Source organism: Asparagus officinalis, chromosome 3, assembly GCF_001876935.1.
Source record: "Asparagus officinalis chromosome 3, Aspof.V1, whole genome shotgun sequence".
Lineage (NCBI taxonomy): Eukaryota > Viridiplantae > Streptophyta > Magnoliopsida > Asparagales > Asparagaceae > Asparagus > Asparagus officinalis.
In genome coordinates, this window is record NC_033796.1 from 49,911,886 (window position 1) to 49,930,410 (window position 18,525).

The 18,525-nt window shown below is 40.7% G+C and overlaps 1 protein-coding gene across 1 annotated transcript; it reads left to right on the forward strand.

Moving 5' to 3' along the window:
* LOC109834073 (purple acid phosphatase-like) lies at positions 13,999-18,108 on the forward strand. Its single transcript, XM_020401971.1, has 8 exons — positions 13,999-14,222; positions 15,183-15,383; positions 15,462-15,573; positions 15,890-16,119; positions 16,497-16,635; positions 16,946-17,166; positions 17,318-17,439; positions 17,755-18,108. Exons 1-8 carry the CDS (start codon positions 14,043-14,045, stop codon positions 17,939-17,941), a joined length of 1,392 nt encoding a protein of 463 aa, XP_020257560.1. The 5' UTR covers positions 13,999-14,042; the 3' UTR covers positions 17,942-18,108.

The following is an 18,525-nucleotide window of genomic DNA, read 5'->3' on the forward strand; positions in this document are numbered from 1 at the left end:
AGCTCCTGAATCCATCATCCACTTCGTGGAATCAGCATAGCAAACCGACGATAGTACATGGCACGAATAGCCCAAAGAATCTGAATCTGAATGCTCATCAATAGCTTTTGCAATATTTACTTCTGAACATTGTACAACTTTTCCCTTGTTCTTCCCGGCTTTTTCCTTCCACTTTGGGTAGTCAATCTTTCAATGTCCTTCTTGTTTGTGGAAAATTTGTAATAAAAAGAAATGAAGGAAAATTGATTTGTATTCCTTTGATCTCAATTACAATTAGATTTCCTGATTACAAAAGAGAAGAGGATCGACAGAGATCCTCCCCTTTGTTTAATTCTGGGTTCTTCACGGTGGCGATGAGATGCCTCCCTCGAATGCTCGCGTCGAGTTTGCTTCTCGTTGACGATCCGATGTCTTGTTTCACTGGAACGTGATCTTCTCCTCACGATTTGACGTTGTGGAGGACGTGCGTGGCAAGTTTGAAACTCTGAACGAGTTGATTGATCTTAACCGTAATTGGTTAGACAAGCCAAAGATCACTTCTTTTCTGTTAAGGAGAAGGATCCAAAAGCCAGCCCGAGATCTCTTCTTTGCTGCCCAAAAAGAAGGATCAAAAAGCCAGCCGACCTCCAAAACCCGACCTGAACTAAGCTGATTTCTTAGTTATTTATAGGGGGTTAAGGGGTGTAACCACCTCCTTAATTCGCTCCTAAGTGGAGCTAATGGATGTAACCGCCCCCTTAAATCACTCCTGAGTGGAGTTGTGATCCCCTCAGATCGTGGGAAATGGTTGTGAAACCGTTCAGCTCGTGTTTGAACGAGTCAAACGCAAAATCCGCGTTCTGGTGTGAATTCTGCATTCAAACGCAGTGTCTGGAAGCTTGAACGCAGTGTCTGAAAGCTCGGACGCAGCGGCTGGAAGCTGCGTTGGCATCTTGTTGGAAGCTGCGTTTGGCGGCTTGGAAGCTGCGTTTGGCAGCGGATGAAAGCTGTGTTTGGCAGAAGCTGCGTTGACAGCGGTTGGAAGCTGCGTTGGGCTGCGTTTGCAGCGATTTGGAAGCTGCGTTGGAGCTGTGTTTGGGCAGCGGTTGGAAGCTGCGTTGGCAGCAGTTGGAAGCTGCGTTGGAAGCAGTTGGAAGCTGCGTTGGAGCTGCGTTTGCAGCGGTTTGGAAGCTTCGTTGGCAGCATTGGAAGCTGCATCTGAGCTGCGTTCGTGGCTATGAACGCGGTGCGTCTTGATGCTGGTACGCGGGGAGGACTTCCACATCTTGGTTTGAAGAGACCGTCGATTTGTAGTCTCTTTCTGTCAGAACGTTGCAAAGACTTTCTGTCAGAACGTTGCAAAGATCGTCGTTTTGTAATCTTTGCTTTAGCTCTTTGATTCGTGAGAGTCATCAGATTGTAACTCCTGATGTTGATTGTGGAGGCTGTTGATTAGAGCTTTCATCAGTTGTTGTAAAGGTCATCAGATTATAACCTTCATCAATCTACGTGAAAGTCTTCAAATTGTAGTCTTCTGAAAGTCGTCAGATTGTAACTTCCATCATCGGTGTTTGAAAGTCTTCAAATTGTAGTCTTCTGAAAGTCGTCAGATTGTAACTTCCATCATCGGTGTTTGATGGGGAATCAGCTATCTATTATGATTTTTAGAAGATTGTAACTTCCATCATCGGTGTTTGATGGGGAATCAGCTATCTATTATGATTTTTAGACAGCCTACATTTCTTCTTTACAATACTGATATTGGTTTCTACCAACACTCTTATAGGCACTCCTGTTATTTGACTATGAGCGGTTGAAATGGCGGCGGTTTGGATCTCGGCCTCGAACAGCTAATGCATCTCCCGATACCTTCTCGGAGGGTTCATCATCACTCTTCCTCAACTGATAATTCATCAAAGCTGAGGTCACCTCCTTGTAGCTAACAGTAGTTCTTCCATTAATCATAGTTAGAACGAACGTACCATAATCATCTTCCGGCAACGAGCACAAAAGTAACATCACATTGTCTTCATCCTCAATCATGATATCCACATTGGCCATATCTGAAAGTAGCTTTGTGAAATTGTTGATATGCTCCCTGATGGAAACTCCTCTTTTCATCTTGAACTGGTAAAACCTCTTCTTCAAGTGAAGTCGATTCTCAATGCCCTTAGTAAGATACTTCTCATTGAGTGTTTCCCACATTCTCTTCGCCGACGTCTCGTTCATAACATCATAAATAAGATCCGACGTCAAGCATGACCGAATAACTCCACAAGCCCTACTATTTATCTTCTTCAAAACCTTATCCTCAATGTCTTCGGGTTTCTCTTGTAACTCAAGAGTCTCCTTCAAATTTTATGCATCCAAGGCGTCCATTACCTGACACCTCTACAATCCGAAATTAATCTTGCCGTCGAACTTCGGAATATCAATCTTCGTGTTATTGATGCTCAGACTCTGTAACACCTTCGTAAGAGACGAAGCTGATGTGCTTGCTTCTCCCATGTTGTCGATCTAACTCTTCAGATAGGAATTCTTCACTGAATCCTTCGAACAAGCCTGAAGCTCTGATACCAATTATTGTGCGTGGCAGAAGCCTCGAAGCGACACAAACAAGAACAAGAGATAAATCATAACTAATAAGCCAAACACAATACCACAACAAGACAACGAGTTTAACGTGATTCGGCAAGTTGCCTACGTCCATGGGGTAAGGAGGGGGAGTTCTTACTATTAGAAATCAAGAGAATACAAATAGAGTTACAAATCTCACCGATCAAACCCTAGAACAAAGCTCTAGATCTCTCACAAATCTCTCACAATTAGATGCAACAATCTTTTCCCAAAGACTGCTTAAAAACGTTATTGCTTAATCCTAACTAATCAGGATTAGAGTTATATATCAGCTCCAAAATGAACCGGGTCAAATAACTGTCCAACTGCAAACCCGCTACACGGTCGACCGTGGCGGTCGACCGTGCAGGTATCGCGGTCGACCACCCGAGAGCAGAATCAATTACTGTCATGGCGCGGTCGACCGAATCTCATCCCGAGACCAAAAATCACCTACAGGGTACGCACGGTCGACCGCCACGGTCGACCGCCTTCAGCTCCAGAGCCTCCTACTCTATTGTGCATGTTCGCGGTCGACCGTCGCTGACTCGCGGTCGACCGCCAGTCTGCCTGGCTAATTCCTGCTAATTTCGTGAACTTCTCTCGCCACTTCTTCAGCTGCCATCTCATAATTTCCCCCTTTTGCTTTCTATTGTTAAAACAAAGTCTACAAAGAGAGAGCGAGAGACCTTAGTTCCTAGTTTCCATTCATCTTTCGGTTGTCAATTACCCAGGTCGTTGAAAGCCATATCAAAGAAAGTAGCACCTCTTTATATTTCTGAAAGATGAGTAGGCTAAGATTTTAATCGGAATCGCTGGCATCGTGCGTAGAGGGGATGAAAAGAATAATCAACGTAAAAGTTCATAATATGAGAAATAGAAAGGGCAACATCCTCAAGTATGCGGAAAATTCTGTAATAGAGTACCTGTTAATGCAAATCAGTATCATTAATATACAATAATTATCGCCGTCGCTGTTAATGCAATCAAGATACTTAGTATAACCAGAATACCATATATTATTGCAATCGTCAGCTTTAAAACTTTGCTGGGGTTGCATCAAGATCTCTTGGCTTCCTATGTGATTCTGAGCTTTGGTATTACTACTAATTGTGCAGTATTACGAGGTTCAGAAGAACACGCAAGGAATAATTAACAAGATAATTTACTGCGGACTTGAATTAAAAAAAAAAAAGACAGCGGCAACACCGTTGCCAAGATGTAGTGCATGCGAATCTTACAATAAGTTGCAATTACTGCACTATTCTTAAAAAATAATCTTAAAAAAAAACCTGCGAACATTGGATATTCCTCTTGATCCCAAACTTATCATATGAATCATCGATCGAACAATTACATGGTCAGCTTTGGCGTGTGATGGCAACATACAAAATATTAGAAGAATCTCATGTCATGTTCGTTTATCAAAATTTGCAGTCAACAAAATCACAAGTTTAAAGTCATTAGGGTCCACAGTGATCTAGTTCTAGTGATTAAAAAAGTCCAAGAAAAAGACCAGCCAAGCCTATTATACATTGGTGTGGGAATTGCCCCAGTTTTGAACAGAACTTGTGTACGTAGATTCAAACTTCTTTATAGGTTACGGCTTAGTCCGTGATTATATCAAAATGATATTGGAGATTAGAATATTATATTTTTAATATTTTTCAACAAATCTGCTTTTCAGAAATCAAAATATGAACTATTTTATGAAGCAGTAACGTTTCTTTTATATTTTTTTTAGTGCATATCCAATTATTTTTACATAAGGAGGGGCGTTTGCTTTGAACAGGAACAACAAACTAACAATTAGGAGTAAATCAAAGAATTAGCTAAAAAGTTAATTAAGTTCCTTTGATGATCTGGTTTAGTGGCGGGGGAGTTGGGTCATGTTTTACGGGTGAATGTATAATTTTGTATTTAGCAAGTTAAAGACAAATTAATGTTCCTTAACCCTCACTTAATCTGTTGACAAACAATACTCCCTTTTAATCATCGCCATCTCCGTCTCTATTTAAAGCACCCTCACTTAATCTGTTGACAAACAATACTCCCTTTTAATCATCGCCATCTCCGTCTCTATTTAAAGCAAAACTTTGGCGAGTGTTTGAGACATGTTGATAATAGTGTATTGTAGTGGGTTTTAGTCCCACATTGCTTGGGAGAACAAACCTCACACTCCTCTACTTGTATAAATATATGTGCACACTCAATATTCAATTTAAGGGAAATTTACCCAAGATTCTCTCTCTCTCTCTTACTTTAACATGGTATCAGAGCTAGGGCTATTTCCCTTTCAATAAAATTTTTAACGCTTTTGCGTTCTTTTGCCAAATCTTGGCCTTATTGCTTTGCAGCCGTTTAATGTTTTATTTTTTTTATTTTTATTTTTAATTATTTGGCGTTCATCTGCCAGATATTTTGGCCTTGTCGTTTTGCGGCCTCTTAACGCGTTTCGCGTTCTCGTTTAACCTTCGGGTTCTATTTTAAACCTTCGGGTTTCATTCTAACCTTCGGGTTCTATTTTAAACCTTCGGGTTTCATTCTAACCTTCGGGTTCTATTTTAACGGCATTGTCTTTTCAAGACCGTCTCTCGGTCTCAAATTAACGGCATCGTCGTTTCAAGCCGTCTCTCGGCCTCAAACGAACGACATTAGTAACAGCATCTCGACATCTTAACGTCTCAAGATTTCTCGGTCTCAAATTAACGGCATCGTCGTTTCAAGCCGTCTCTCGGCCTCAAACGAACGACATTAGTAACAGCATCTCGACATCTTAACGTCTCAAGATTGCTGTTATGGCTCCTTCAGAGAAGATTCCCAAACCACCTTTGCCCCTCAATGATCAAAGTGACTGGGCAGGGTGGTCCACCATTGTCACCAATGCCTTGCGTGGCGCTGGTTTGCTTGATCATCTCACCAGTACGGGACCAGTTCCACCGTCCATCAGCACTGTTGCTTCATCCAGTACTATTGCCTCTGGCAGTGGTGATGTCGATCTTCAGACTGCTCGTGCTCTCTATGTCAAGGAGAGTTCAGAGTGGCAATTGCAGGAATTTCGTGTTATGGATTATCTCACTCGCTGTGTTGGCTCTGGTCTCACTGTCGAGATTGGCTCGCTTCCCTCTGCTCAGGCCATGTGGACTCGTCTCACTGAGCGTTTCACTGAGTGCTCGGGTGCACGGGAGGCATATCTTCTGCAACGCATTTCTCTACAACGCAAAGGTAGTTCATCTCTGCAGTCCCATTTTGGACAAATGCAAGCTTTTTGGACAGAGTTACGCTCCATGCTTCCTGGACGTAATTCCACATATGAAGACTGGCTAGCCTGGTACGAACGGCATGAGGTGCATCAATTGTTTCAGTCCCTTCCTGAATATTCAACTATGGCTGATCAACTACTTCACCAGCCTCAATTTCCGACTTTGGCCTCAGTTATGGGAGCTCTCACTGCTTATGAGACCCGGCAGCAGACAGCACGACTCAATTTGTCAACAGACACTCCTACCTCTTCACTCGAGACTGTTTTGTCTGTACCTGTCACTGCTCCTGTTATGAATTATACTTCTCCACAGGCTCCCTCTCCACAGGCTCGATCTAAGCTCTCTTGCAAATATTGTAAGAAGGAAGGACACCGCATTGAGACATGCTTCAAGCTTCATCCTGAGTTACGTTCCTCAGGTACTGGACGTGGTCGGCGACCCCCTCAGTCTCAACCCTCTCGTACACCAGGATTGTTGGCCAATGCTATACCTTCTACTACTTCAGACTCTACTATTCAAGCTATTGAAAGTCTTCGCCGTCAACTTGATGCTTTTCAACATATCACCTCTACATCCGCCGCACAACTCTCTGGTATGCATTTTGCTGGTTCTTCAGCTAATCCTTCAGTCTCTGGTATGAATGATCTCTGGATTTTTGACTCTGGTTGTTCCTTTCATATGACTTGTAATGCCTCACTTTTATCCTCTGTCTTTACTTCATCCTCTCTTCCTCCTATCTACACAGCTGCTGGACAACCATTGTCCATTACTCAGTATGGCTCTATTACCCCACAAAATGATCCATCTGGTCGTCTAACACTTGGTCCCGTCTATGTGGCTCCACAATTGTGCTTGAATTTAATTTCTATTAGCTCTTTATGCATGGCGGGCCTGTTTGTCTCATTTTCTTCTGATACTTGTATTGTGCAGGATCCACAGACGGGCAAGACGGTTGGGGCGGGTCGTAGGAGGCACAAACTGTATTTTCTGGAATATCTTCACCTTCCAGAGTCCATACGTCCACGTTCTCTTGTTGCTTCTCTTTGTTCGTCAAAACCCTCTACCTCGCTTCCTGCCAATTTATGGCATAGACGACTTGGTCATGTGTGTAATAAAAGGCTGGAGAGTCTTATTCAGTCTGGAGTACTTGGTCCTGTATCATCTAGTTCTAGTATTGAGTCATGTGCTGGTTGCAAATTGGCTAAATTCACTGCTTTACCATTTAAAATGAGTACATCTGTATCCACTTCCTTATTTGATTTAGTACATTCTGATATTTGGGGGCCAGCTCCTTTGCCTTCTTCATCTGGCTACTTATATTATGTTAGTTTTATCGACGATTTCTCTCGTTTTACATGGGTTTACCTACTTAAGAATCGCTCTGACGTACTTACTGCTTATCAAGCCTTCACTGCTATGATTTTCACTCAATGGCAATCTCGTATTAAAGTTTTTCGTTCTGATTGTGCCAAAGAGTACCTATCCTCTGCCATGCGCTCTATCATGTCCTCTCATGGGACTATCTTTCAACAGTCATGTCCCTACACTCATGAGCAAAATGGTGTTGCTGAACGCAAACATCGTCATATCCTCGATACTGCCCGATCAATGCTCATTTCTTACTCTGTTCCTCGTCGTTTCTGGGCTGAGGCTATTCTCACCGCGACTCATGCCATTAATATCACTCCATCTAGCTCTCTTTCCGGTGCTACTCCTTATAGTCGTGTTTATACTCATCCTCCCCGTTATGATCTAGTTCGCGTTTTTGGTTGTCGATGTTTTGTTTTTCTGCCATCTCACGAACGTGATAAATTGTCTCCCAGAGCAGTTTCTTGTGTTTATTTAGGAATTAGTTCAGAACATCGAGGTTATCGTTGTTATGATCCCGCAACTCGTCGAGTTCATATATCTCGTCATGTTCAGTTCGAAGAGGATTCTCCATATTATTCTACTTCTGATGACTTTAATTTCCTCCACTCTACCGATCATGCTTCCCCGTCCACTGCATCACCCACTTCTTCACCTCAATTTTCCTTTCGAGATCTCCCTGACATCTCTCCCTCTCCTTCTGTTGACTCTTCCTCACCTGAGTCTTCTCTTACACCATCTAATCCATATCCTGTGGACACAACTCTCACTCCAGAAAATACTGTTGATCTTCATGCACCTGCGCCAGCATCTCCCCCGCCTGAGGTTCCTCTTGCTCTTCGTCGAGGCAAACGCCCACATGTCATGCCTGCCCGGTATGCTTCTGTTACTTCTTATTCACCTATCTTTCATAACTTTCTTGCTGCCATTCATACTATTGTTGAGCCAAAGTCCTTCCAAGAGGCAGTTCAAATTCCAGAGTGGCGACAAGCTATGGCTGAGGAATTTCAAGCATTTCAGCAAACTCATACCTGGGATATTGTTCCCTGTCCTCCTGGGATCTCTCTTGTTGGCAGTAAATGGGTTTATAAGGTCAAGTTTCGTCCTGATGGCACCATTGAACGTCGAAAAGCTCGTTTAGTGGCTAGAGGTTTTACTCAGCAACAAGGTATTGATTATGAGGAGACCTTTGCTCCTGTTGCTCAGATGCCCACTGTGCGTACTCTCCTTGCGGTCGCTGCTGCTCATCGTTGGCCCTTATACCAGATGGATGTCAAAAATGCTTTTCTTCATGGCTCTTTATCAGAGACCGTATATATGCAACCGCCTCCAGGGTCAAATATTCCTCCGGGACATGTATGTCTCCTTCGTCGTGCTGTTTATGGTCTCAAACAGGCACCCCGCGCTTGGTTTGAGTGTTTTCGCGATGTTGTGCTCAAAGCGGGCTTTATAGAAAGTCATCAAGATGCTTCTCTGTTTGTTCGCACTACATCGCGTGGCAGGGTTTTATTACTCATCTATGTAGATGATATGATCATTACAGGTGATGATATGACAGGTATACAATACGCAAAATCTCAGTTGCAACAACAGTTCCACATGAAGGATCTTGGATCTCTTCGGTATTTCCTTGGTCTAGAAATTTCTCAAGGCCCGCGGGGTGTATTACTGTCTCAACAGAAGTATCTCTCAGATATTCTAAATCAAGCTGAGTTAACTGATAATACAACTGTCGATACTCCACTCCAGCAGAATGTCAAACTTTGCTCTACTGACGGTGAGCCTCTATCTGATCCTACCCGATATCGACATCTTGTTGGTCAGTTGGTCTATTTGTGCATCTCTCGACCAGATATCTCTCATGCTGTTGGTATTGTCAGTCAATTTGTTAGTGCCCCACGTTCTGTACACTATGCTGTCTTATTACGGATTCTTCGGTACCTCCGGGGTACTAGCACTCGCTCACTTTTGTTTCCTGCTACATCTAAGTTAGAGCTTTGTGCATATTCTGATGCTGATTGGGCTGGTGATCCAACTACCAGAAAGTCTACCACAGGTTATTGTATATTTCTTGGTGATTCCCTTATTTCCTGGCGAAGTAAGAAACAAGATGTTATTGCTCTTTCCAGTACTGAGGCAGAGTATCGTGCAATGTCCACAACAGCTAAAGAGATTATTCATCTTCGTCGCCTTCTCAGTGATTTCGGTATTTCTGTTACGACTCCTACTCCTCTCTACTGTGATAATAAGAGTGCCATCCAGATTGCTAATAATCCAGTATTTCATGAAAGGACCAAACATATTGAGATCGACGCTCATTTTGTCCGTCACCAAGTTATCAAGGACAAGACAATTCTACTTCCTCATGTTTCATCCGCTGACGAGCTTGCAGATTTCTTCACAAAGGCCTTACCTGTTCATCGGTTCCAGTTTCTTGTACGCAAACTCACTTTGTTTGATCCAACATGAGTTTGAAGGGGGCTGTTGATAATAGTGTATTGTAGTGGGTTTTAGTCCCACATTGCTTGGGAGAACAAACCTCACACTCCTCTACTTGTATAAATATATGTGCACACTCAATATTCAATTTAAGGGAAATTTACCCAAGATTCTCTCTCTCTCTCTTACTTTAACAAGACAGAAAAAAAAAAAAAACCCAAGAGCGGGGAGATAGAGAAGAGATAGAGAAGAGATTGAGAAATGAGGCATTGCTCTCATCGTTATCTCTATCTGTTACTGCTAGCTCTCTTTGTGAGCTTTGCTGCTAATTGCAATGGAGGAAAGACTAGTTCTTTTTGTTAGGAAGGGGAAGAAGTCTAATGATCATCAATAAAAGTGATAAAATAATTAACCCCACCAAGAGATGTGTTCTTGAAAGGACCCCAAATATCTGTACACTAGTACAAAGCAGGGCTGCCCCAACGGTTGAAACCGTTGGGGCAAATCATGACCCCAACGGTTAGAACCGTTGGGACTAAAAAATTGACCGTTGGGGAAAATTACGTTGGGGCTGACCCAGCCCCAACGGTTGCCAAGTTTGCCCCAACGGTTGGAACCGTTGGGGCAAAATATTTCGGTTGTGAACAGTGGTGCCAAACTTCACTCTAGTATTCACTCTAGTCTTCTTCCTAAGTACACAATGCTCACACAACTCCAACTTGCAGGTCTTAGCACCTTTCAATAGCCCCTGTTTTGTCAATGGCTGTAGGGACTTATCACCTGTGTGTCTAAATCTCATGTGCCATAAAGTGATAGTGTCATCCTCTGTAGTGATAGAAGCTGTCAGACCCCATGTAACTGTCTTGCCTTTCAAATAGTATATGTTTTTTTTCTCTGACCTCACATCACCACCATAGAACCTTTCGTGACCTTCACTGTAGCATCCTCTAAGATTACTCTATATCCAGCTGCCTCCAAAGTCCCAAGAGAAATGATGTTTTTTGTCAACTGCGGCACGAATCTTACTTCCTTCAACTACCTAATCACTCCGTCATGCATCCTAATCCGAACTGAACCAATACCATCAATAGGGCATACGTGGTCATTACCCATAAGCACGACATCCCCTCTTTTCGACTCCTCAAAGCTGGAGAACCAATCCCTCCTAGGGTAAATGTGATATGTAGCTCCCGAATCTATCATCTACTCCGTAGAATTAGCATAGCCAACTGACGGTAGTACAAGGCACGAATAGCCTGAAGAATCTGAATCTGAATGCTCATCAATAGCTTTTGCAACATTCACTTCTGAAGCTTGTGTAACTTTTTCCTTGTTCTTCTCGGCTTTTTCCTTCCACTTTGGACAGTCAATCTTTCAATGTCCTTCTTCTTTACAATACCGACATTGGTTTCTACCAACACTCTTATAGGCACTCCTGTTATTTGACTATGAGCGGTTGAACTGGCGGCGGTTTGGATCTCGGCCTCGAACAGCTAATGCATCTCCTGATGCCTTCTCGGAGGGTTCACCATCACTCTTCCTCAACTCATAATTCACCAAAGCTGAGGCCACCTCCTTGTAGCTAACATAGTTCTTCCATTGATCATAGTTAGAACGAAAGTACCATAATCATCTTCTGGCAACGAGCACAAAAGTAATATCACATTGTCTTCATTCTCAATCATGATATCCACATTGACTATATCTGAAAGTAGCTTTGTGAAATTATTGACATGCTCCCTGATGGAAACTCCTCTCTTCATCTTGAACTGGTAAAACCTCTTCTTCAAATGAAGCCGATTCTCAATGCTCTTAGTAAGATACTTCTCATTGAGTGTTTCCCACATTCTCTTCGCAGACGTCTCGTTTATAACATCATAAATAAGATCCGACGTCAAGCATGACCGAATAACTCCACAAGCCATACTATTCATCTTCTTCCAAACCTTATCCTCCATGTCTTCGGGTTTCTCTTATAACTCAAGAGTCTCCTTCAAATTCTGTGCATCCAATGCGTCCATTACCTGACACCTCCACAATCCGAAATTAATCTTACCGTCGAACTTCGGAACATCAATCTTTGTGTTATTGATGCTCAGACTCTGTATCGCCTTCGTAAGAGACGAACCTGATGTGCTTCTTCTCCCATGTTGTCGATCTAACTCTTCAGATAGGAATTCTTCACTGAATCATTCGAACAAACCTGGAGCTCTGATACCAATTGTTGTGCGCGGCAGAAGCCTCGAAGCGACACAAACAAGAACAAGAGATAAATCGTAACTAATAAGCCAAACACAATACCACAACAAGACAACGAGTTTAACGTGGTTCGGCAAGTTGCCTACGTCCACGGGGCAGGGAGGGAGAGTTCTTACTATTAGAAATCAAGAGAATACAAATAGAGTTACAAATCTCACCGATCAAACCCTAAAACAATGCTCTAGATCTCTCACAAATCTCTCACAATTGGATGCAGCAATTCTTTCCCAAAGACTGCTTAAAAACGTCATTGCTTAACCATAACTAATCAAGATTAGAGTTATATATCAGCTCCAAAACGAACCGGGTCAAATAACTGCCCAACTGCAAACCCGCTACGCTGTCGACCGTGCAGGTATCGCGGTCGACCGTAGCGGTCGACCGTAGCGATCGACTGAACACCTTCCGACAGAAAATAAATCGATTACAGGAAACCCACGGTCGACCGCGGCGGTCGACCAAACCAATTCCCGAGAGTTAAATCGCCTATAGGGTCCCCGCGTCGACCTCCACGGTCGACCGCCTTCAGCTCCAGAGCCTCTTGCTCTCTTGTGCATGTTCGCGGTCGACCGTCGCTGACTCGCGGTCGACCGCCAGTTTGCCTGGCTAATTCCTGCTAATTTCCTGAACTTCTCTCGCCACTTCTTCAGCTGTCATCTCATAATTTCCCCCCTTTGCTTTCTATTGTTAAAACAAAGTCTACAAAGAGAGAGCCAGAGACCTTAGTTCCTAGTTTCCATTCATCTTTCGGTTGTCAATTACCCAGGTCTTTGAAAGCCATATCAAAGAAAATAGTACCTCTTTATATTTCTGAAAGATGAGTAGGCTAAGATTTTAATCGGAATCGCTGGCATCATGCGTAGAGGGGATGAAAAGAATAATCAACGTAAAAGTTCATAGTATGAGAAATAGAAAGGGCAACATCCTCAAGTATGCGGAAAATTCTGTAATAGAGTACCTGTTCTACAAAATCACATATAGATGAAAGGGGTATGTCTCATTGTCAGATGTAAATCAGTACCATTAATGTACAATATTATCGCTGTCGCTGTTAATGCAATCAAGATACTTAGTATAACCAGAATACCATATATTAATTATTGCAATCGTCAGCTTTAAAACTTTGTTGGGATTGCATCAAGATCTCTTGGCTTCCTTTGTGATTCTGAGCTTTGGTATTACTACTAATTGTGCTGTATTACGAGGTTCAGAAGAACACGCAAGGAATAATTAACAAGATAATTTACTGCGGACTTGAATTAAAAAAAAAAAAAAGACAGCGGCAACACCGTTGCACCAAGATGTAGTGCATGCGAATCTTACATTAAGTTGCAATTACTGCACTATTCTTAAAAAATAATCTTAAAAAAAAACCTGCGAACATTGGATATTCCTCTTGATCCCAAACTCATCATATGAATCATCGAACAATTATATGGTCAGCTTTGGCGTGTGATGGCAACGTACAAAATATTAGAAGAATCTCATGTCGTGTTCGTTTGTCAAAATTTGCAGTCAACAAAATCACAAGTTTAAAGTCATTAGAGTCCACAGTGATCTAGTTCTAGTGATTAAAAAAGTCCAAGAACTTGAGTACGTAGATTCAAACTTCTTTATAGGTTACGGCTTAGTCCGTGATTATATCAAAATGATATTGGAGATTAGAATATTATATTTTTAATATTTTTCAACAAATCTGCTTCTCAGAAATCAAAATATGAACTATTTTATGAAGCAGTAACGTTTCTTTTATATATTTTTTTAGTGCATATCCAATTATTTGTACATAAGGAGGGGCGTTTGCTTTTAACAGGAACAACAAACTAACAATTAGGAGTAAATCAAAGAATTAGCTAAAAAGTTAATTAAGTTCCTTTGAAGATCTGGTTTAGTGGCGGGGGAGTTGGCTCATGTCTTATGGGTGAATGTATAATTTTGTATTTAGCAAGCTAAAGACAAATTAATGCTCCTTAACCCCTCACTTAATCTGTTGACAAACAATACTCCCTTTTAATCATCGCCATCTCCGTCTCTATTTAAAGCAAAACTTTGGCGAGTGTTTGAGACCAAAAAAAAAAAAAAAACCCAAGAGCGGGAAGATAGAGAAGAGATTGAGAAATGAGGCATTGCTCTCATCGTTATCTCTATCTGTTATTGCTAGCTCTCTTTGTGAGCTTTGCTGCTAATTGCAATGGAGGAAAGACTAGTTCTTTTGTTAGGAAGGGGAAGAAGTCTATTGACATGCCTTTAGATAGTGATGTCTTCAGAGTTCCTCCTGGTTACAATGCTCCTCAACAGGTAATATTTTTTTTTTTTCAATCTGGGTTTTCGTGATAACCAGGTACCAATCCTATATAAGAAATTCTTAATTCTGTTGCTTTTTGAAACGATTAGTTATTTAGTTATGTTATCACAAAAATTTTATTGAGTAGTTCTCAATTTTGTTAGTTGTGTTATGTATACTTGTTCTTTTCCCCTCATTCTTTCTAGCTTATTATGTATTATCTCTTATTATATATGATCTTTCTTGTACTCTTGATCCAGAGCCCATGTCTTTCTTCTTACTTTCTTCACTGCTTTCCAGCTAATTTTGTTCAAAATCTTCTGCTCTATGAGTCAAACTCCTATGTTTGGTTCTCAACTTTTTTTTTATCTTATTTTATGTTCTCTCTTAATGTTCATTCACTCAGTTGATTGCTGCCCACTCTTTATTTTACTTGTGAGGCTAGGGATCCATGCTAATTAATTGGCAAATTTGTGACTTTGTACTCTGTTCTATCGTTTATCCATCCTTGGAGTATCTTTGTTTCTCAATCTTGTTTTACTTTATGTAGATTTTCTGCCTTATTGACCTATGCCCTTACCGCTTTCTTTGTTTTTTTTATTTTTGGAGAACCTAGCTTTCCATTTTTGATCCATCTTTCATGATGATTTTCTTTATATTTTTTTGCAAATCAAAGTTTGTAGGCCTACAAGCTTTGATAAATCTTGCTATACACATAGATGACAAAAATCTTCATGTAGATCACTTAAAAGTGACTTTCCTGTGCCTTGAACTCTAATTATTGAAAAATTCAGACTCAGATCCTCCGGCAAAGAAAAATTACTTGGCTTAGTATTTCATAAACAAGTCTAGCCTACATGCTCCTGTACAAGTCCCCATATGCATGATTTTGCATTTCTAGTTTCTCATTCCAATTGTGGATACTTCTCTTATATCGGGTTTAAACAAGATGAGCTCAATGTTGTTTCTCGAAGGTTCACATAACTCAAGGAGACCTTCGCGGTACTGCAATAATTATATCATGGGTTACCCAGGATGAGCGTGGCTCTAGTAAAGTCCTTTATGGCACATCAGAAGACAGCCTCGAGTTTTCGTCTAAAGGCAGAGTTACTCGCTATACGTTCTATAACTACACTTCAGGGTTTATCCATCACTGCACTCTCCAAAAATTGAAGGTGATTTATCAAAACTTTTACTTTGACAGGTTGAATCAGTTTGAGATTTATAGTAATGGGTCTTGTGTTTCTTTGCAGCATAACACGAAGTATTACTATGAGGTTGGTATTGATCATTCACCAAGGAGATTCTGGTTCATAACTCCTCCTGAAGTTGGTCCTGATGTTCCTTATACATTTGGCATAATAGGTAAGTCTTAGTTTGATTTTCTTTATACATACCTTCCATTTGTCAACTTATGATTGGCCAATTGCGGATTGACCCCATTGTAGTTCTGTTTTTGCAGATAGACTCCCTGAGTGAATGATTTTTATTTTTTTTGACTCTTTTACTCTCAGGAGTTCTATTTGTCAAAAACAATTTTAATAGAGACGTAAAAATTCAGTGTGAATTTATACTCATAGTTGGCATAGTTAGTACTAAAAGGAAATAAGCTAAAAAATTTCTTACAATATGAATCATTCTGGCTTAATGCTCATTTCTTTTTGTAATATATTGTGATCAGGGGATCTCGGGCAGACTTATGATTCCAATAGCACACTCACTCATTATCAGATGAACCCGATGAAAGGCCAAACTGTTTTGTTCGTTGGTGATCTCTCCTATGCAGATGATCATCTGAATCATGATAATGTGAGATGGGATACTTGGGGCAGGTTCGTCGAGAGGAGCACTGCGTATCAGCCTTGGATTTGGACCGCAGGGAACCATGAGATTGATTTTGCTCCTGAACTTGTGAGTATAAAATCACACTACTGTTTTATCTGTGGTTCTAGTCCTAATGCATCCTATATGTTCTGCTTTATAGTTTCGAAATGGGTTCATTGCACGTAGACCCCCTGTAGTGTCCTTTGTTTTGAACTTTTTTTCTTTGACTAGCTCAGTGAAATTTTGATCAATATTGGCTCTGAACAATTTTCGTGAGTCTGTTGAGGGTAAAAGAGTCAAAAAATTTAACCCAGGGCTCTTAATGAAACGACAGGGGTGGTTAGTTCAAAACAATGATACTACTGGGGGGCTTTATGCAATTAACCCCCTAATCTAAATAAAATAAAAAAAATATGAACTTACATTGAGATATTCATGAATGGGGCTATATGACATCCTTGCAGGGTGAGACTGAGCCATTTAAGCCATATAGACACAGATATCATGTTCCCTACAAAGCTTCTGGAAGTACATCTCCATTCTGGTACTCGATCAAGCGAGCCTCAGCACACATCATTGTTCTTGCATCTTATTCAGCTTATGGTATGGCCCCTCAACTCATCGTTGTGATTTTTCTTCTGAAAAATGTCCTTCTCTAATCTCAATTATAGTCATTTTGTCAAGTTACCATCATGAAATTAGACCTGAACTTATATGATGAACTCTCTACATTGGAGTTGAAGGAAGGAAAAAAAAACTCTTAGTAATGCATTAAGTTCAGTATATAGGCTTTTTATTTCTTTTGTCACATTGCCCGGTACTTTTTAGTGTCTTTTTTCTTTCTTATTTTGAGTAGGAACTTTCCTAAGATCTGTTTCCATAATCAAGTGATTCATACCCTTTCTTTTTTCAGGTAAATATACTCCTCAGTATGAGTGGCTTGAAGCCGAGCTACCAAAAGTTAACAGAAGTGAAACACCATGGCTAATTGTTCTCTTGCATTCACCATGGTATAATAGTAACAACTACCATTACATGGAAGGAGAATCCATGAGAGTAATGTTTGAATCTTGGTTTGTAAAATACAAAGTTGATGTCGTGTTCGCAGGTCATGTCCATGCCTATGAGCGCAGTGTAAGTCTCACCACTGTCACTTTGTTTATTGATAGTTAATAAATCAATATTAAGAGAAATCTCTCCAAACTCCTCACCTAGTATCAGATCCAATTCTGGAAATATCAAACATACAAACAATGGCATCCTTCACATATTTTACATATTGTAGGAGCGAGTATCAAACATTGCATACAACATTGTGAATGGAGAATGTATGCCAACTCCTGATCCCTCTGCACCAGTGTACATAACTATCGGCGATGGAGGAAACATTGAGGGACTTGCCACCAAGTATGCTTAATTTTGCCAAGTTCTTTTAGAGTTATTTATAAAAGGGTTAATTGCCGATACATCCCCTTTACTATAAGGTGTTTGCTACTAGTTATTGCTAAGTTTTTTTATTAGCATTTAGACCCATTGATGTCTAAATAAAGTTATTTCTATTTTACATGTACATACTATAAAACAAATTTTAGGAATAACAAGTGACCAACAGCGATAGGACAGGGGAGTATCTGAAATTTACCCTTTTCGAAAGGAACTTATACAATGGAACTTGATTGTTTTAGGATTATGTTGATCCGCATTTTTCATTTTGTACTGCAGCATGACAGAACCACAGCCCAAATACTCTGCATACAGAGAAGCAAGCTTCGGTCATGCCATTTTTGAGATAAAAAACAGAACTCATGCCTACTACAGCTGGCGCCGAAATGATGATGGTTATGCAGTAGAAGCTGATTCGATGTGGTTTTATAATAGGTTTTGGTATGCGGTGGATGAATCTAATTAATCTTTTTCATGATGGTGTATGTGTAGTTTTTCTTCTTCTTCAGAAGTTAAAGATTGCTTCTTAAATTCACAGGCATCGTCCTCACGTTTCAGTTGGGGTTCCTGTAAATGAGTTTTTGCTCGAACATTTGTATCGTCATATAAGTCAATAAAGATCCTTTCGTATCTCATGGTTGATTATATCGTCAATAAAGATCCTTTCATATCTCATGGTTGATTATATCAGAGTATATTGTTTTTTCATTCAACATCTACATGTGTATATCGATTTTGACGTTTGCCACAGAATAATTGTTGTCATCTACTTTCGATAAAATTGTATCGTACTTACCTACTAATTCTATATGTTGAATGAGTGGAATAAAAGTGAACTTCATAATGAACTTCGAAATGCCATAACTTCATCCTCTGACTGCGTGGCCATCATCCTTCTGCAATCACAACATTACCTTACATACAAGTGGATGAACATCTCGGGCAGCATGACACATTGACTTAAACAGCAAAATTATTATGTTTCTTCATCTCATCATTTTTCTTACCCACTCCTATGTTGTGCGCGGCGGAAGCTTTCTAAGGCAACAC

Coding starts and splice junctions, on each gene's coding strand:
- LOC109834073 (XM_020401971.1), top strand. CDS start 14,043: ATGAGGCATTGCTCTCATCGTTATCTCTATCTGTTATTGCTAGCTCTC. Junction 15,384..15,461: donor GCACTCTCCAAAAATTGAAG/GTGATTTATCAA, acceptor GTTTCTTTGCAG/CATAACACGAAGTATTACTA. Junction 15,574..15,889: donor TTATACATTTGGCATAATAG/GTAAGTCTTAGT, acceptor TATTGTGATCAG/GGGATCTCGGGCAGACTTAT.